The sequence below is a fragment of the Mus pahari genome, chromosome 19 (genome assembly GCF_900095145.1).
Source record: "Mus pahari chromosome 19, PAHARI_EIJ_v1.1, whole genome shotgun sequence".
Lineage (NCBI taxonomy): Eukaryota > Metazoa > Chordata > Mammalia > Rodentia > Muridae > Mus > Mus pahari.
Genome location: NC_034608.1, coordinates 43,861,938 through 43,882,421, shown reverse-complemented (window position 1 = coordinate 43,882,421; position 20,484 = coordinate 43,861,938). Strand labels below are relative to the sequence as shown.

Below are 20,484 nucleotides of genomic sequence, written 5' to 3'. Positions count from 1 at the left end.
GTTACACAGTGTCACTACAACCAACTGTGCCTGTGCTATTACAGTTACACAGTGTCACTGCAACCAACTGTGCTTGTGCTCTTGCTGTTACACAGTGTCACTACAACCAACTGTGCCTGTGCTCTTGCTGTTATACAGTGTCACTACAACCAACTGTGCCTGTGCTCTTGCTGTTATACAGTGTCACTACAACCAACTGTGCCTGTGTTATTACAGTTACACAGTGTCACTACAACCAACTGTGCCTGTGCTATTGCATGTACACAATGCCACTACAACCAGCTGTGCCTGTGCTATTGCATGTACACAGTGTCACTACAACCAACTGCGCCTGTGTATTACAGTTACAACCGAGTCCATAGTTTGCCAGTCATGCTTGGGTGAACTCAGTGTGAGCACTGAAGGGAGAGATGTACCTGGAGAATTAATATTTGTTTACTTTCCAGGCTTGTGAATCAGAGACTTCTAGAAGTACAGTCACAAGTAGAAGAACTGCAAAAATCTTTGCAGGATCAAGGTTCAAAAGCAGAAGATGTAAGTTTTGATATGTTCCAACCATGCTCGAAAAGGTGCACAAATCTGAGAAAACCTGTAGTTTTGATACTTTTTTTTTAAACTGTGTGTAAGTTGTGGAGGCATATATGTGTGTGTACTCCGCAGCTCACCTGTGGAGGTCAGAAGACAGCTTGTGGGAGTTGTTGCTTCCATGTGTCATTAGAATTGGTGGCGAATGCCTTTATCATTGAGCCATTTCTCAAGCCCATCTTCAGTTTTTTTATTTGATGATACCCAATAATTTAGAGTTATACTGGTGATAGGGAAGAAACACCATTTTTCTTTTCACTGGCATTCCTTAATTAATTGACTCTGCAAGAAACTGAAAGTTCACTTGTATTTATCAGCTGATATAGTAAATTGACAGAAAAGAAATGTAAAGGCATTTCCAAGAAAGAAGTTTTAATATAAACTTGGTATTTAAGAAATAATGCCATCTCTAGTATCCTATCATTTCTGAGCTTCTGAGTCCACTGACCTCCTAAAATCCTTTACCACTCTGCATATCTCTGTCATAGCTCCTCTGCTGTTGGCACTCTCTCACTGGACTAGTACCTGTGCCATATTAGATAATGGCTTATAGCATCTCATGCACTAACCACCATTCACAGTGCTCAGAAGCGCCTAGTCGACAGTCTCTGGCAGCAATAAACAAGTTGTAATTGGCAAATCCTTTATACTAGATAAAGCATACACAATAAAACTAAAGCACAAAAATATTAAAGAACAGTATAAAGAAGAGGGGGGGTAAGTGTTAATAAATCAGCCTTGTTCTCTGCTGCCAGTATACTTTGACTGTAGTCTCAGACATTTGAGTTTAAACTTCCTGGAGTGTTTCCATTGGTGAGTCGGATGGAGGAATCTTCTCCATCCTTATTGATACAAAACATCTGAAAACAGACGAGCGAGCGTTAAGTAAATCACTTTCAGAGTCTAGGAATACTAAATATCAAAGCCCTCGAGGCCTCAGACTTAGTTGGTTTGTCTACACATACATCTTACTTAATCATCAGTGTGTCAGTTTGATTTATGATTTAGTTTATTTCTTAATGAGTTGGTAATTGTTTTAGTTTCCCAGATCAGTTCACAACTGCTGTCATTTTCAACATTGTTTTTAACCTTTATTAACATGGAACTAGTATAAAATACCAAGCCTGTTTGTTGTTGTTGTTGTTGTTCTTTTTCTTTTTAAAAAAAAAAATGTTGTGGTTCTAGGATCCAAATCAAGTGGTCTACTACAAATAACCATACCCATACCCAATGTCATGCTTTAAAAAAAGGTATAAATGGAAAATCTCAAAGAAGTGAAATTAGTATACTGTAATAACAAAGCTTAATTGGCAGCATCTTAGAGGTGAATCATAGGATGTAGTAGTTCTTAATTTGTTACATCTTTATTCAATATGTAAAATTCATTTGTCTGTTGAAGACTTTGAGGTGACTGTTGTGGATTTGGTTTTGGTAGCAAGAGGAAAAGAGGACACACTGGAGGCAAGCATGGCGAAGTGTCAGCTAACTAAATGTAGTCATGCTGCAGGGGCCATGTGTGGGCCTCACACTTAAACTAAAACATGAAGGGCTTGTTCTTTAAAGGAACTTGGCATAGCTTAGTATCGCTGTGATACATCTAATTAGACATGTGTGCCAGTGCTTTAGGGGCTTATGCATCAGAGGTGACTATTTGCATAAACTGGTCACCTTTTAACTGCCTACATAGTAATGAGATGTCCACCTCAAATCTGAGCAGGACTTCCTGCCACGTTCTCTGCACACAGAATCAGATGGGGACGTTTGTCTGTTGTGAAGACTCCAGATTCCTTAGAGAAATAATTAGTTTAGTTCAGGGTATATAGTTCTTTTATCCCATTAGGTTTTTTCTCCTCAGTAACCTATAGTGTTGCATCTCAGGAGTGTGATGCATAGAGCAACCTCTAGGTCTGATTCCTTCCCTCTAAAGAAGACGTAATTGCTGCCTTTTCTGTTATCAAAACAGTTTTTTCTTATAACCTTAAGTCAGAGTGTGATGGTCTGCACATTTTTATTATTATTTTTATGTTATTTGTTTTTAGCATGGAAGCAGAAATTCATTGTTATATCCAGTCATATGGATAATTTGAGCTAGCCACAGTATATAAAACCTCAGAGAACAAGACAGGATGAGGAGACCATAGAAGAAAGAGAAATGTACAATTCTGAAAAATGCATATCTTTTACTTCTGTTCATGAGTTACTAAATGGTTCCTTCTCTTGGCTGCTGTGTTTGCTTCATACTAATATGTCCTCTCTGTCTCTTGGCATGGTTTCTGCTCAAGGCTATTGTAAGTATGGCTTCCTATTCATTTCCATATACTTAGGAGTTTTTAAATTGTATACTATATCTGATATTATAGTCAGTAATACTGAAATTTTAGAGTAGGACTCATGAAAACTGAATATGCTAAGATTACTTGCTTTATAAATATATGATCTTTACAATGAAAATTCTTAAAGTATATCAAAATCTTAATGTAGAAACACTCTTCCCTATTAATTCATTTATGTAATTTATTTTGATACAAGCTTCCTTTTACGGTCTAGTCTCCTCCAGGCATACTTTTTGATAGGTGCAGTCTTCAGTGGAAAATCACTAACCACAGGATGCATGGGAAGGGAGCTGCACCTAGGACTTGGGGTCTCTGCCATCCCAGGCAGAAATGACTACATGTGCTTTGGCTTAGCTTCCTCAGTTGTACGGTGGGGCTAATATTAGTGTGGTGAGGTTTATATGATGTATATAACAGGCTTTAGTTGATGTCTGGCATATTGGCCTTCTATTTAGTTATTTTACTACACAAATTGTAATAATTCAAAATAATTTTTTTAGGATTTAATCAAAACATGTCAAGAATTTTTAATATTTCCATTTCATCCTCTTAGCAAAGAGAGAACAAACAATAATTATTTAAAAATAAATAAATATTAAAAGCTAGTAAAGTCATTATCTTTCTGTAGGCTTGGAAATAGCAGTAGAGGATTTTGGTCTAATTACAGTTGTCATAATGAAAAAGATGTGAATTTGAAATATCCCAAAGCTGTGTTACAATTGACTTGAATAAAATCAAGCATATATGGAAATCACCCCTGAGACCCCAGCCCCTCCTACATTTAGGAGGAGAGTCATAAGCTCAAGGCAAACTGGGCTCCGTATATGGTGAGTGGCAGGCCTTTCCTATATGGCAGGAAGTAGGCAGACATGAGTGAATATATATGGTGTTCATCATTAAAGAGGGCAACTAAAAATTAGAAGGCCTTTCCTTCTTGTTACTGTTATTAAGAAGTAGAGCAATTTGTTTTATAAGCCTACATTAATTGGTTTTGAGTGTCATTTATCACATAATTTAAAAATCCATTACTAATATCTACACATATATGTGTCAAACTATGAAACCTGGTAGTCTTTTGTTAAATGTCTTCATTGCTTATTTTTAGGTAAATTATAACTTCCTGCTTTTCAGAAGACCTTTAAAAAAATACCCCAAGTCAAAACTCCATTCTCGGCATCTTACCCTTTATATCTCCCCTGCCATCAAGTACATTACTTGCCATCAATTAAAATATGGCAGCAAATCTGAGACTTTATCATAGTGCAAAGAAAGGGGGTAGGAAAAATGTAATGTTAGCTACTGCTTGGGTACTGAATCCAGGAATATTTGGGTCTCTATAAGAAGCCTTTAAATTCATTTTCCTCTGTGTAGAGAATTCATCTAGTTTCTGTGTATCTTTTACTCCTATTCTCCTCTTTTATAAAAGAGGAGAAATTTGAGGTACATTGGGTTTTGAGCTCTTTGACCAAAGAAATTACTGAGCGCTTACTCCCAGTAATTTACTATGTAGTCCTTAATATTTATAAAATAATTTGTTAGTTAAAGTGTTAAATAATGAGCTAATTTTTTATTTTCCATTTTCAGTCAGTTCTTCTAAAAAAGAAGCTTGAAGAACATCTGTAAGTAGACAACCTGTTGAGTCTCTTCACATTACAGAAACAAAGCACATTGTTGTGGGTACAGAGGATGTAGACTGGGGCATAAGTAGTCCTTGAAGATACAGGAGGGTGCCACCTGTTGGTAGTGACTACAGAATCATTTCTACCCAAATGCCCACAGGCCAGTTCAGTGATTGTGAGCTGGGCCTGGTGACTCACCCTGCAGTCAAGAGACTGAGGAAGGAGAACTGTTACTGCTGTCGGGCCAACTTAGGCAACAGTGTGAGACTCCAGAACAAAAGATTTTAGGGCTGTTTTCTCAGCTGAAACTTTAGGACTTACTATCTTTGTTATAATATTCATACTATGAATATTCATATTATTCACAGCCTTTTTCTATGACAGACCAGATGGTAGTTATTTGAGGCTGTAGAAGTCCTGACCTCTGTTGCAGCCTCTCAGCTCCAAATATAGCTGTAGACAGTGCTAGATCTAGTAGTTACATCCGTGCTGCAGAAGACCTTCACGTACGGGAACAGGTGCCCTTCTTCCTTGCCCCCACAGACTACAGCTTGCCAGCCATACATTCATTTTTTTATTAGATATTTTCTTTATTTGCATTTCAAATATTATCCCCTTAACTAGTTTCCCCTCCAAAAATCCCCTATCCCCTCCCCCTGCTCCCCAACCCACCCACTCCCATTCCCAGTCCTGGCATTCCCCTACACTGGGGCATAGAGCCTTCACAGTACCTGGGGCCTCTCCTTCCATTGATGACCAACTAGGCCATCTTCATCTACATATACAGCTAGAGCCACAAGTTCCACCATGTGTTTTCTTTGATTGGTAGTTTAGTTCCAAGGAGCTCTAAGGGTACTGGTTAGTTCACATTGATGTTCCTCCTATGGGGCTTCAGACCCCTTAATTAAACTTTTTTAAAATATAGTTCTATAAGTCGTTTGAGAAATCCCTACAGTGTAGTTTGATCATATAAACTGTCCCACACTCCTCCCTCACACCTTCTCCCTGCCCAACTCGCTCGCTTTCATGCCTTTTTTTTTTAAAGATACTATATTGAAGCAAATGTCCTACTCCTCTGCCTCTTAAAATCTTCCACTCCCCTCTCCCTCCCTGTTCCCTGGGCCTTAGGTGTATGGACGGTGTTAGATATATCAACTTTTTAAAAGTAGAATGTTTGTCAGTACCATTTTTTTCAAGTAAGCCTTTGAATTAGTCATTTTAAGTAGGACTTTGTGACTTAAAAGATGAAATAAGAATTTTTTTTAAGATTTTATTTATTTGTTAGATGTGAGTTCACTGTAGCTGTCTTCAGATCTCATTGCAGGTGTTTGTGAGCCACCATGTGGTTGCTGGGATTTGAACTCAGGATCTCCGGAAGAGCGGTCAGTGCTCTTAACCACTGAGCCATCTCACCAGCCCAAAATAAGAAATTTAAATATCACTTTTGACCCTCCTGAAGAAATCCTCAATAATTTTTCTCATGCCTGGTAACATCTTAACCTATCATTTTCCTGCAAAAGTGCTTGCAGACATTAATTGTAGGAAGGCTATGAATTAGTAGCTACTAATTAAGTTAAAATAGGCATTCTCCACACCAAAGAGATAAGTTTGGCTTTTCTTTTTTTTACAGTTGGAAAGATACTGTGTTCCTGAAAGTTTGATGTTATCTAGTTGTTTTGTTTTGTTTTTTAATATATTGGATGAGATAGATTCCTAGCCGCTGAGATTTCTAGAAAGTCTAATAAGAAACAGATTCTTAGTGTACTGAACAATGGCACTCTCCAACCTTTGTAAGATTACCAGAACGAGAACGTACCGAATCTTGTCGTTTTGAATTGTCCGTTCCTCTCTGACAAAGTGGAGTACTTTGAATCTGCTCTTTAACCATTGCTGTGTGTTCAGTTGTGCACACGCTAAGAGTCTTCATCAGACATGATATTTAATGAAGACAGAGCCCATGTTAGATTCTTGTTAGAGTAATGTCTGTTGCAAGACATTACCACAAATAAAGGGGCTAAGAGAACAGAATTCTCTTCTCACAGTTACAGAGCCAACAACATTGAAATCCGGCTGTTAACAAATTGGCTTCCTAGCGGATGAAGGGCAAAGCCTGCCCAGGCCACCTCCTAGTTGTGGTCGCTGTGGGCAGGCCTTAGCGGTCCTTTGGCAGCCTCTGTTTTCACGTGACAGTCTTTCTGAAGAGTGCTTCCCTCATCCTCAAGATCTCTCCTGAGATGCTTGGTAAATGCCCGAAGTCAGTGGTAGTTCAGAACTCCACACTTTTGGAGTTCTTTCCTATAGACAAATGTCTCTGGTAATAATTTACTTATACAGTAGAACAATTATAACACTGTCCTAAAACAGCTGTTCTAATAACCAACATGGTTACTAAGTACCTAGTGATGGATAATCTACACAGTGGCTGTGCAGGACAAAGGGATAATGACATGTCAGGGACGACAAAACAGGGCACATGCAAGTTGACCATACAACTCCGTACATCATGGAACTTAAAACTTATTCCTGTCTGGGGCTAATAGTTTGACATCAACTGGTCATAAGCAACTGGAACCATGGGAAGTGAAACCACAGTTAAGGAAGAACATGGACCTTCCTATAAGGACAACAGTAGTTGGGTTCAGAGTGTCCCTGGCCCAGTATAACCTCCTGTTCAGTGTTAACTACAAAGATCCCGTCTCCAAATGGTGTCACAATCAACAGTATTAGAGACTAGAACTTACCTTTTGAAAGACTTCGACTCACAACAGGACCTCTCTGAAGTCACTTACAGATTTAAAACTGTACTAGAGAACATTTTTAAACTTATCAAATTAGTTCGTATACATATATGTGTATATAATTAGATATATATGTGTCATATACATTAGATACTGTGTGTGTGTGTGTGTGTGTGTGTGTGTGTGTGTGTGTGTGTGTGTGTGTACATATACACATTAGATAATTAGACCTTGAAAAATAATTTGCTGAAAAAGAAGAAGATCCAGGCATGACAATGCATGTCTTTATTCCCAGTAGTTGAGAGGCAAGGCAGAGGTAGGTGGGTGGCCAGCTTGATCTATGTAGTGAACTACAGGTCAACCAGAGTTACACAGTGAGACATTTTCCCTTTAAAAAAAAAAAAGATAGGAAGGGATTTATTATAGTATTATGCTTTGAAAAAATATTAGAAACAGATATAACAAAAAGCTCAGTTATTATTTAATATGTGGCCCATATTATATAGTGCTATACTGAGTAAGTTAGAAGATGAATTACATATCACATTATTCAATTTTTACAGGAAAAAAGCTTAGTGTTTATTCTTTTTATATCGGAACATAACTTTTATATAGTAATTTATATATCCTAAGTTCTTAGACATATAGGTTGGTAAATGTTTATCTTCATATACAGATAACCTAGGTGAACATTTAACAGAATTCATCCTTCTTCCTCCCAGTTCATTTGACTACATCTCTGTATTAGCCACTTCTCTGTATTAATCTTCATCACTTTTCATTAGCTTTTGAGGCTGGATTTGTTATAAACAGAATCTGACTTATTTGTTCTGCATTATCTGTGAGGTCTGTTTAAGTTGTTTATATCTTTGTCCTCTGTAATATTCTTTCTGTTAAATCTATGTTTTTAGCAATTTACTTTTGGCAACAAAGTTTGCATTAAAAAGCTTTTCAGAGGTTGAAATTTAATTTTTACAATATCCTTATTTTTAAAACATGTAGATCTTCACATATGTTTTATATAGATGAAGTTGTTGATTCAAACCAAAAGAACTAGGCTTTGCCTTTTTACAAAAGCTTTAGTCTGTTTATCGTTTTTCAAAGAACTGTGTGCAATGCAAGTCTATTTTCGATATAATAAATTTTTAGTTCAAAATGAAAAAAAGAATACAGAAGCAAGGGCTAAGCATGTAGCCAAAACAGAGAAAACTTATATACCATGAATGAGTACTAAATTGGATCTCCAGCACAGGAGAGAGCTTGCGTAGCATGAATGAGTACTAAATTGGATCTCTAGCACAGGAAAGAGAAGTGAATGCAAAAACAAGAGTGAGTGTTGATATAGTCACATATTTTGTTGCAGAGAGAAGCTGCATGAAGCCAACAATGAATTGCAGAAAAAGAGAGCCATTATTGAAGATCTTGAGCCAAGATTTAACAACAGCTGTGAGTTTTTCCTAATAGCATCACTTCTAGAGATAACGAATTTATGTAACTTGTTTCTCTAAATAAGCCTTTTAGCTATTCCAGCCACTTAGAATTTCCCTTAAGGAGCGAGAGAAGATGACTTAGTAGTTAAGAGCACTTGCTGCTCCTGCAGAAGATAAGAGTTTGATTGCCAGAGCCTATAGTGGGTGGCTCACAACCCCTGTAACTCAAACCTCGGGGAATCCAACACCCTCTTCTGGCCTCCGTGGTACCCACACACATCTGACATACACTCAGATAGGCACATACTCATGTGCTTAAGAAATAATATGTGCCGGGCGTGGTGGCGCAGGCCTTTAATCCCAGCACTCAGGACGCAGAGGCAGGCGGATTTCTGAGTTCGAGGCCAGCCTGGTCTACAAAGTGAGTTCCATGACAGCCAGGGCTAGACAGAGAATCCTGTCTCGAAAAACCTAAAAAAAAAAAAAAAAAGATTTATTTATTAGAAAAAAAAAGAAAATAATATAAAAATATTTAAAATAGTTTATTAAAAAAGAAGTTGTCAAGCCGGGCGTGGTGGCACACGCCTTTAATCCCAGCACTTGGGAGGCAGAGGCAGGNGGACTTCTGAGTTCGAGGCCAGCCTGGTCTACAAAGTGAGTTCCAGGACAGCCAGGACTACACAGAGAAACCCTGTCTTGAAAAACAAAACAGGGGGCTGGTGAGATGGCTCAGTGAGTAAGAGCACCCGACTGCTTTCCTGAAGGTCAAATCCCAACAACCACATGGTGGCTCATAACCATCTGTAACAAGATCTGACGCCCTCTTCTGGAGTGTTTGAAGATAGCTACAGTGTACTTACATATAATAAATAAATAAATAAATAAATAAATAAATAAATAAATAAATAAATAAATAAAAGAAAAACAAAACAAAAAACAAAAATCAAGAAAGTTGTCAGGTTTTGGAGAGCTGGCTCAGAGCAAAGCACTCTTTCTGTCCTTTGGTTCCCAACACCTGTGTCAGGTTCACAAGTACTATAACTTCAGTTTCCGAGGAGCCAATGCCTCTGGCCCTGTGGGCATCTGTACTCAGATGCATATACATACACAGACACACACAGACACAGACACACACACACACACGCACATAAAATAGTAATAGAAAATTTTAAGAATTTGCCTTATTTCTTAAAGCACTAAGTTTTATTTACCTGTGGATTGTAATGGATATTATATGAAGGTAAATACTTTCAAGGTAATTGTGATAAGTTAGCTCTAGACATATACTTTTTTGGTATTTATAAGTGTAACTAGCTTAACTTTATTTTGTGAAAATAAAATGGCAAACTTTAATTTTAAGGTACAGCAAAATACACAGAGGAGCAGGTAGCCATTTTAAGAATACAGTAGAGTAGAATTAAATACTGCCGTGCACTTCACCACTGCCAACCTGCAGATGACTGCATCCGTTCACCTGGAACTGTTTCTGCCTCTGCTCGGCCTTTGTTTTCCACTACCCTACCCTCTGTCTCTGCACTGAACTATTAGGAGACTCATACAAGTAGCATCGTGTTTGTACTGTCCTGTCTGGCTTACTTCACTAGACATAGAATGTCTTTCTTTTTCACTTAACAGTAAGTCTCTATGGCATGTATCAGATTTAGACTTAAAAAGATCGAATTGTGTGAATATATTGTTTATTCATTTATCCATCAATAGATACTTTTTACTTTATGTAATTTAATTCTGATGTTTTATTTACTTATTAAAGAAGATTTTAGTAAAATAACAATATGGATTAATTTTTAAAGAGAAAATCATATATATAAATAGACCAAACAATCTCTGAACTATTATTTATTAATAAATAATTGTAAATTTAATGTAATTAAATTTTAATTTTTTATGGTCATCTTTTATGGACAGCCTTAAGAATTGAAGAATTGCAAGAGGCTTTACGGAAGAAAGAAGAAGAAATGAAGCAAATGGAAGAACGCTATAAAAAGTACTTAGAGAAAGCCAAGAGTGTGAGTATGAACTTGTAACTATCTTACGTTCTTGCCAGCGATGCAATCCTCTAGCCTGGAAGTATAGTGTCCATATGACATTATGCTCACTCATAGAAAATCATCAAAGAAGCCTTCTATGCAGAGAAAGAGCCTGAGCAAGAAGTAGTGATCAAAACAGGCCCCTCCACAAATTGATGAGCAAGAAAAAAATGACCTTATGTAAAGATAAGCAACAGCACCACTGAACAGTGATTAGAGTTAGCAACACATGAAAGAAGAAAACAGAGCTGAATGACGTGTATACATGACAGACAAGAACAAACAAGATCAAGTTACGAGAGCCAGCGCTCTTGTTCTACCATGTAGCTTCCAGGGTTGGCACTCGGGCTTGACAGCAAGCACTTTTACTGACTAGCCATATCCCTTGTCCAAGGACAGAGTACAGTGAATGACATACATGCATGAAAATGACATGGTTAAAAAAAAAAATCATTAAACTATGTAGACCTAAAAAGGTTTTAAGAGATTGAGATGGCTCAGCAGTTAAGAGTACTTGCTGCCTGTGCAGGGGACCCAGGTTCAGCCCAAGCATCCACATGGCAGGTTACCACTTTGAGTAACTCCAGTTCCAGGGGGCCCCAGAGGCCATTCTGGCTCCCATGGGCACCAGGCATGCAGGTGATACACACCACACGTGTACATGCTAGAGAAACATCCATATTCACATAAGCAAATCTTTATTTTTACAAAAATTTAAGGGGCTGGAGAAATGTCTCAGTGGCTAAGAGCACTTGTTATTGCAGAGAACACAGTTCAGTTCAGTTCCCATCACCAACTTGGTGGCTTACAATTATCTGTAACTCCAATTCCCAGACATCTACTTTTGACATCTATGATACATGGTGCATATAATCACATGGTGCATAGTCATATATGCCTGCTGGGAATCAAATCCCTCAAAATAAATAAATCTTTTTAAAAACTTTAATAAGAGGGATATTAATATTGTATAATGAGTGCTACAGCCTAGATTTGATGCTTCCTGATGGAATATCATTGTCCTGAATAATTAACCTGAATCTAGGTGTCTTCTAGAGTGTCTGTCTTCATTCTTGGAGGGAAACGTGACGCTGTTAGAGTTAAGTAATGTTAAATAATAAAGTTAAATAATGCTTTTGAAAGGACTGGAGAGATGGCTCAGTGGTTAAGAGCTCTGACTGCTCCTCCAGAGGTCCTGGGTTCAATTCCCAGTACTCACATGACAGCTCACAACCATCCATAGCTGTAGTCCCATTGGATCCTATTCCCTCTTCTGATGTGCCTACATTCATGTCAAACAAATAACTCCTTTTAAAAGTCAGTAAATTACTATCAGATAATCCAGGATTGGGTATAAAAGGCAGTATTATGAGAGCTGGGCAGACAGCTCAGTGAATAAAGAGCTTGATGCATAAGCATCAGGACCTCATTTCAGATCCCCAGCAATCACATACAACTGGGCATCATTGCACACGTGTGTAACCCCAGCTTTGAGAGGTATTAAGGGATCCTGCTTGCCAGGTAGACTGCATCAATCTCTGAATCCAAAATTGAGGACAAAGAATCAGTTATAACACACACCTTGGCCAAGGGATTCCAGCTACTTCATAAGGCCAAAGCAGGAGGGTTGAAAGTTCAAAGTCACCCTGAACAATTTACTAAGACCATGTCTCAGGAGAAAGGTACAAAGAGATCTAGGGATACATGCCTCATAGGTAGAGTGCTTTCCTAGCATGCACAAAGAGGGCCTCAATCCTCCGCCAGTAAAAGCCGGAAATGTAGACATAGGCTAAATACTGGCCATTTTACAGAACTGATATTTGCATATAGGTCATCATTCTATGATTATGAAGTAGAATGCTTGAAGGATGTGCTTTAATACTGAAGTATTTAAGGGTTGTGTGTCATTGTGACTGTGAATTCTTTCTAACACACGAGAGTGTTGGGGGAGAACATACATGACAGATTACCAATTGGTAAATCCAAGTTAAAAATAAATGGATTTAAACTATGTGAAGGTCTGCCTGTTTGAACGCTTTGATAATAAAACAATTGGTGAAGAACAAAATGACCTCGGTCCCAGAAATCTGTGATGAGTCAGATAGAATTGCATCCCACGTTGATGCCTCAAGCGTAGTACTCACTGAAGAGACAGGCCTGTGTAAGATTCACCCTGTGTGCCTTTCTGATTATATGTCCAGGGCTAGCTGCAATCAAACAGAAAGAACTGTGACTAGTATCTCTTTAGCCATGTCCAGTAATCCAGCATGGGTCTTCTGTCTGCGTCATTGGAAGTCTGCAGAATTTTATTTTACTTCATTCGTTTACATTCTTAGGTGTCCTTGATAGCTTTTGCGTATTTTTCTCTTCTGCTTTCTTTGATTGGGATGGGGTGCTAGGAATTAGTAACAGAACTTCATGCATGCTCTCTGGTAGCGATATCTATAGCTGTGTACACACATTAGCCCAGTACTGGGGATTGACCTAGGGCCCCATGTGTATCAGGCATGCGCTGTAGCACCAGGCCCCAATGTGTATCAGGCATGCGCTGTAGCACTGGGCCACCATGTGTATCAGGCATGCGCTGTAGCACTGGGCTGTATCCTCTGCCTCGCTTTCACTTCTAAGACTGCTTTCTTAGATGCTAGATTCTTAACGTTTGAGGGGGTTGTTTCTGATTTAATTTTTAGGTTCTCTGTGTGAACATATGTATGCTTCGCTTTTCTTCTGGTTTTGCAGGTTATCCGTACATTAGACCCTAAACAGAATCAAGGAGCAGCACCAGAAATACAAGCTCTTAAAAACCAACTGCAGGAGCGGGACCGACTCTTTCACTCATTAGAGGTCGGTCTACCCTGTTCCATAAAATACTGCCCTGCTATAGTATACAATTGCACTCTTTGGTTTAGACAATTAATTGTAAATATTTTTTATATTGAACTCATTTGTATCTTTACATGTGGTCATGCTTCAGAAAGAATATGAGAAGACGAAGAGTCAAAGAGACATGGAGGAGAAATACATTGTCAGTGCCTGGTACAATATGGTAAGAGCGCAGTTCAAAATACAATGCAAAGTTTGGTGACTGTGTCATGATACTGCTTATACTGTAGACGTAATTCTACCAACAGAATCTGAAAGTAATTTCTCTCCTAACATATACTAACAGAGCCTCTATGTTGACCTTAAAGCTGAAAAGCACCACACACAGGCTAAGTCATTCTGAAAGCATCGTTCCCAGAGGATAGAAGACACCAGTTTAGTTTTAATCCTCGGAACCATTTGTAGTAGAGAAAGCAGACATGGTAATACCTAAACAGATGCAGAAGTCCCTGCTCTGGAAGATGACACTTACTTTACAGGTAGTGTAACTGTCTCATGGGTTTGGAAATGTCCAGTTTCAGACTTTGACCACTGAAGGTTTTGAAATGGAATATTCCAGTACACAAGCAAAGAAACTAAGTGTATGTAAGGGAAGGCAGTAACTGTGCATCTGCTGATACACAGCTGTGAATTATCCAGGCCTTCTCTCTGTTGGGTAGGGTGCTATGGAACCCTGTGGAAGCTGGGTGGGCCAGGACTGAACACAGGGCTCGATGCTTGCTTTCCCCACAGAGCCTTCTCCCCGAATCAGGAAATCAGGCTGTCCTTCCAGTTTCCCCTTTTGTCTTACAGCATCTCTGTTGGCATAAAAATATTATTTTTATTTTAGTGCTAGTTACTACTATCTCTTGAAAGCTAATTTTCCAACCTTAAAATGTGATTTGTTCTTTACTAAATATATGTTTCATGACGTGTGTTGACCAAAGTTTAAGATTTTATTATAATTTTTTAGAAGGAAATAACTTTGAATGAGAATATTACTAACAAATACAATTTTCCTAAAAATTAAATTTAAGGGGCTGGAGAGATGGCTCAGTGGTTAAGAGCACTGACTGCTCTTCCGGAGGTCCTGAGTTCAAATCCCAGCAACCACATGGTAGCTCACAACCATCTGTAATGAGATCTGACGCCCTCTTCTGGTGTGTCTGAAGACAGCTAAAGTGTACTTACATATAATAAATAAATAAATCTTTTTTAAAAAATTAAATTTAAAAATAGAGAATATAAATCGCATTAAGGGATTTCTTGGGGAATTAACCCTACCCCCACTATTCTGTCTTCTTTGAAGCTTGGTGTTCCAGTCTCACTGCCCTGTATGTTAATCCCTGTCAGCAATTTCACAACCCTGACTGGTTTGATGGCTTCACATAGTGCTCACATATTGATTCTTACAGAACCAGATTTATTTATTCTGTCACATGGAACTGAAGGATAGTGCTAACTTTTCACTTTTCTGAGTGAAGGCTAATTCCAAGTCAACACGTTCAGATTCTACTCCCAGAAGGTAACCAACAGGAGCATCATGCTTATGTGCAGAGAGGTTTGCATCTCCGTCAGCTTAAATAGGAGTCAAGGTGGTCGTGAATGCTGGGGCAAGGTGTTACATTTCTTCCCAAATAGCTTTGTGTTGGCTACTGACATCTTTTTTTTTTTTTTTTTTTTAAAAAAAGATTTATTTATTGTTACATGTAAATACACTGTAGCTGTTTTCAGACACCCTAGAAGAGGGCATCAGATCTCATTATGGATGGTTGTGAGCCACCATGTGGTTGCTGGGATTTGAACTCTGGACCTTTGGAAGAGCAGTCGGGTGCTCTTACCCACTGAGCCATCTCACCAGCCCGGCTACTGACATCTTAAAAGCATTTGAAAAGTGTAACTCAGTGGTGGAGCCCTAGAACACAGAGCACAAAAGCCCAGGTTCCCCAATCAGTCAGTTGCTTGAAAAATTCGAATTTTTTTTAATTGAAATGTAATTTCATTATATGTAGTAAAATGGTTTCAGTAGATTTCAGCCATTTTTATTCAAACCTTCAAATGTATTTGTTAAGTTAAAGTTGAACTAAAAAATATATTCTAGGCATTGGCAAGATGACTTAGTAGGTAATTGTGCTTGCTGCACAAGCCTGGCCTGAATTCAGTCCTTAGGGCCTAGGTAAAGGTGCAAGGGGAGAGCTGAGACCAGGCATGGAGACACATGACAGTAATACGGATCAGGGCCACCAGGATGACCTCGGCTCAGGCTAGCTGGGCTAAATAGTAATCCTCTGCCTTAAAGAAAACAAAACAGCCGGGCGTGGTGGTGCACGCCTTTGATCCCAGCACTCGGGAGGCAGAGGTAGGTGGGTTTCTGAGTTCAAGGCCAGCCTGGACTACAGAGTAAGTTCCAGAACAGCCAGGGCTACACAGAGAAACCCTGTCTCGAAAAACGAAAAAAAAAAAAAAAAGAAAAGAAAAAGAAAACAAAACAAACGCAGAGAAGAAACATATTCTATAATTTCCCATTGAGGAAAATGTGTTGTGTTCTTGAATGGAAAGCTATGGCCAGTGTTCTTCTAGAGCTAGTTAGCAATGGGAAGATGGACTTTCTAGTCCTGGCTTCCATGCTTTATTTCTTCGTTGTTAGCCTCACTTCTCCACACCAGCTTACCTGCATCAGTTATTGGTATGATTAGCCAACAGTCTCAGTTTCTCTTGCTAGGTTAGTTCATCGCCTTATTAAAAGAATCCCAAACGGTTCCCAGTCTCCTGTAGCCTTCTGGCTTTAGTAAAGCCATGCCCATTGCCACTCACTGCTTTTCCAAATTCCACAGTGCCCAGCAGGTCTCCTCCATCCCATCCTCTGTAGCCCAGTGACTTTGCCCCTCTTCAAAGGCGTAGGTGATCTTTCTGCTTTCATGGGGAGGTCGCTTATTGTCGTACCCTGTGTTTTGTGGGTTGTCAGAAACTTGTCTTAGTTTGTTTGAGAATACCAGTCTGCCCTGAAGTGAAGAAAAACAGCGGTGTGGTATGTATAGTACCTAGTGCGGCTTTCCACCGGAAGAAACAAGTGCGTTTGTGGTTCTCCTTTCTGATGAATCCTGTGATTTCAAAAGTTGAGAGAATCAGCTGCTACCAATCAATTGCACTTTTCTTGGAAAATCACTATTTGATTTGAAAGGAATGTGTAGGTGACGTATTCTAAAAATCGTTCTCCATTGACTGTTGTTTTGATTGTTGTAAATTCACAAAATTAAATCTTAATTTTTCCAAAAGAAGATTTTTTACTTAATTACTGGAATGAAAAGGATTTCATAAATTTTAAGCCATAATAAGTGGAATTAATTTTCCCAGTAAATTATGCTTTGCTATTCATTGTAGTAAAAATTAGGCATGGTGACAGTTATTTTTGTAGAATATTCCATGTTTTTACCAATCGCTATTTTTCTTCTAATGTTTCAGGGAATGACTCTACATAAAAAGGCGGCTGAAGACAGACTAGCTAGCACAGGCTCAGGGCAGTCATTTCTGGCTAGGCAAAGACAAGCAACCAGCACAAGAAGATCCTACCCAGGCCATGTCCAGCCAGCCACAGCAAGGTAGAAAGGTCTTGCCACTAGGAATTTTTAAAAAGCATACTTCTGTTACATATAACAACATTTCAGGAAATTCAGCCAGCTTGTTTTATTTCTCTCCTGTGTTTTTAGTGTTTCTCATGTGAGGATTTTCTCTCTCCTGGATCTTTTAGTTATTTTGTCCTTTACTTTATGGTCTTTTCAGTTCCTTTTAATGTGCCAAAAATTTGTAAATGTACAATTAAAAGTGTTGTATAATAGTGTAATACTTTTTCTTTGTATGAAAATGTCTTCTTCCCCATTTGTGTGGGCTTTGTAAAGAATCGGGTTTTCTGCCAATAATTGATACACAATTTATATTCTTTATCGTGCCTACTGTGTTACCATACTTTATAAGAATGTCTTTGTTTAAAGGGAATTAATCTTTTTATGGTGTATTAATCTGTGTTTTTGATTGTTTTCCAAATGCACTTCAGATAACTTAAATACTTACTGTACTATACGAAGCGGTGTCAGATGCACTTTTTGCAAAGACGACTACATTGGCAGAGGTGCTAGTCAGACCTGTGGCACCTGGCAGGATCACTCAGAGGGGAGAAATTAAACTTATTCTAAGGTTTGAAGTTCTTATATGAAATTTCATTCTTTCCTGCTGTACTGTTTGCTGGCAGAAGTGAAACTGGTGAAGATATTTGGGTAGAAATCACAGAGAAGAAGAACTTGGCAGGATTTTATTTCCCTTCCTTTGGAATATCTTAGTAGCTAAGAGTCAGATTCTAGCCATGCACTTTTAATTGCTTTCCACATGTAAAAGATTTATTTTCATATAGGTAGCCTTATCTTTGGGGCAGTTCTTTGACTATGCCTCATATGTTTTATATATTCTGTGACTTTCCTTTTCTTAATTAACCTTGATAGCTAACATCTTAATGTGATTTACTAACATCAGCACATGACTCGGTATGTAATGTTATGACAAAGCTCTTTATAGTTTTTCTTCACTCTACCTACAAGTCCAAGAATTGGTAACAGGAGAGATTTTCCTGGTATTTGGTTGTTCAAAGTGCTTACATTGTATGCCACATTTATTTACATAGATGAATGTATATTAAGCAATCATGTGAAGTACTTCGTCTATATCGGGAATTATATAATTTTAAACTATCATTTATTTGAAAATAATCTACGTTTGTCTTTTTCTATATTGATTTGTGAATTTGATCCCAAATTATATTGAAGGTTTCCTCCAGCCTTTTTCTTGTTTCATACCATATTTTTTGAAAGAAAAAAATCTGAAATTAGGTCAGAGGGTTCTTTAGTTTGTTTTTACATAAATCATCTAAGTGGAAGATGTTATTTATGGACTTGATGTTTGGAAGTTCTGGTGTCATTTAGTTCTGTACAAAAGACAAATAACTAACTCAACCTTACTGTGATGAAGAATTTTCAGAACCCATATTCAAGTGCTTCATTTTAACTCCCTCCTCTTTTACATGAAAATTGACCTAGAAATTCATCCTGCATGTTTTGTCTTGTTTTTGTAGACAGAGCCTTTATGTAACCCGGGCTGCCATGAACACATGATCTTCTTGGATTATAGGCATGAACCAACATACTAAGCTCTTAGGATTTTTTTTTTCTTGAAAGGACACTATTCATCATGAAGCGTTTCTTTAAAAACAAAAAAGCTCACAGAAACAAAAACAACCTCCCAGCAAATGTTCAAGCAGGCTGTGAGGCATCCGCCTGGGCAGACCAAAGCGGCAGGCACAGGAGATAGTGGAAAGCGCTACGGTGGGACAGTGCTCTGTGGGATCTCAGGTACACACATCTGACACTTGAGGTCTGCTTTTTTTGTTTCAAGACAATCTAGTGGTATTACCCAGACCTGCCTCAAATTCTTTAACTCAAGACCATCCTCCTGCCTCTGCCTCCCAAGAGGCTGAGATTATGGTATGTGCCACCATGTCCATAGGGTAAAGTTTGAAAATAAAAGAACAAACATTGGGGCCAGCACAGTGGCTCAGCAGGAAGCGTAGCACTTGCCTAAGCTCACTTACTGGGTGGGGCCCAGGTGACAGGGAACAGCAACTCCCAAGGGTTGCCCTCTGGTCCCCATGCTCAACAGATGCCGGTGCACACACAAATAAGTATGCTTGAAAGGTTTTAAATAGTTCTCACTCTATCTTTAGCTCACAGAATATCTGAGATTCAACCACTTATAAATCAAATTAGTCTATGGTTCCTACTCCTTACAAGGTTATTGGTTGTTGAGAAATTATACCTGGAGAATAAAGTGAATGTGAATACAAGAGACTCCTGAAGCTGCCCTTCAATAGATCTTACCCTGAGGTTAAAACAGCTCACTGTTTCAATTTTTATTTTCTATTTACCTGCCTTCTCTATGGATATACCCACCTACCCAGATATGTTATGTAGATGTTTTGGAAAGGCCTCAAGCTTTCAGAAGGAAGTTTAGCTTCTGCTTTTTGTTTTGTTTTGTTTTCAGCGTCTGTTTGGTGCTAGTTTCAGTGTCTGTAGCCTTCGCTGTTGTTTGTTCTGTCTTTAATGTTTGGTGGATTTCCTTCAGTAAATGGGAGAAATATCGCTCATGATATTTCAGAATAAAATAAAACATACCTTCATAAGAAACAGCATCCGAATATACTTGAGGTGTCATAAAGCCAGGAATACAACTTACCTATGGCAGTGGCACCTTTCCCACTGTGTGACTTAGGTCAGGATTCAGGGGACTGCAGTTTCTCCAGTAGAGATAGGGAAGTTGCAGGTGCTCTGCTGATGTGTGGTAAGCCTTCTGTGCTTGCCCCATGGATCTTGTCCTGGCATTAGCAAGGGATGAGGACACTGTCACTGTGTCAGGTAGAAAGGACCTGTCACCAACATCTGGGTTCTTGTAACAAGCTTATTTTCTGTGCCTTCTAACCAGGGTTTACCAAGAAAAAAAGAAAAAAAGTAAAGCAGACTACTAAAAAAAAAAAAAAAAAAAAAAAAAAAAAAAGACCAATTTTGTTCTGCAGTATTATTAATCTTATTAGGATTAATAAGAAAACAATCCAGTAAATGTAATCATTTCTTGCATCTGAAATGAAGATAACTAATACACTTATATTAAATATTTAAAAGTATTTTTTAAAAACTGCCTGGTGAGTTGGCTCAGCATTTAAGAGCATTTATTGTACGTACAAGTAACGCAGGTGCAGTTCCTGACGTGGACACTCATAACCAGCCATCTCTAACTCCAGTTCCAGGGAATCTTCCGATGCCATCTTCTGA

At 38.5% G+C, this 20,484-nt stretch overlaps 1 protein-coding gene across 2 annotated transcripts in view; it reads left to right on the top strand.

Moving 5' to 3' along the window:
• Hook3 (hook microtubule tethering protein 3) overlaps positions 1-20,209 on the top strand; it is a 90,222-nt gene extending 70,013 nt beyond the window's left edge. The window contains exons 16-23 of one of the 2 annotated variants that reach the window (XM_021218750.2): positions 447-534; positions 2,868-2,873; positions 4,503-4,537; positions 8,639-8,721; positions 10,632-10,732; positions 13,493-13,597; positions 13,728-13,799; positions 17,078-20,209. In XM_021218750.2, the coding sequence (XP_021074409.1) occupies positions 447-534; positions 2,868-2,873; positions 4,503-4,537; positions 8,639-8,721; positions 10,632-10,732; positions 13,493-13,597; positions 13,728-13,799; positions 17,078-17,218 (631 nt within the window). In that variant the 3' untranslated portion in view covers positions 17,219-20,209. The remainder of the gene's footprint in view (positions 1-446; positions 535-2,867; positions 2,874-4,502; positions 4,538-8,638; positions 8,722-10,631; positions 10,733-13,492; positions 13,598-13,727; positions 13,800-17,077) is intronic. The other variant, XM_021218751.2, reaches the window with a different exon arrangement.
• Positions 20,210-20,484: the final 275 nt, after the last annotated feature.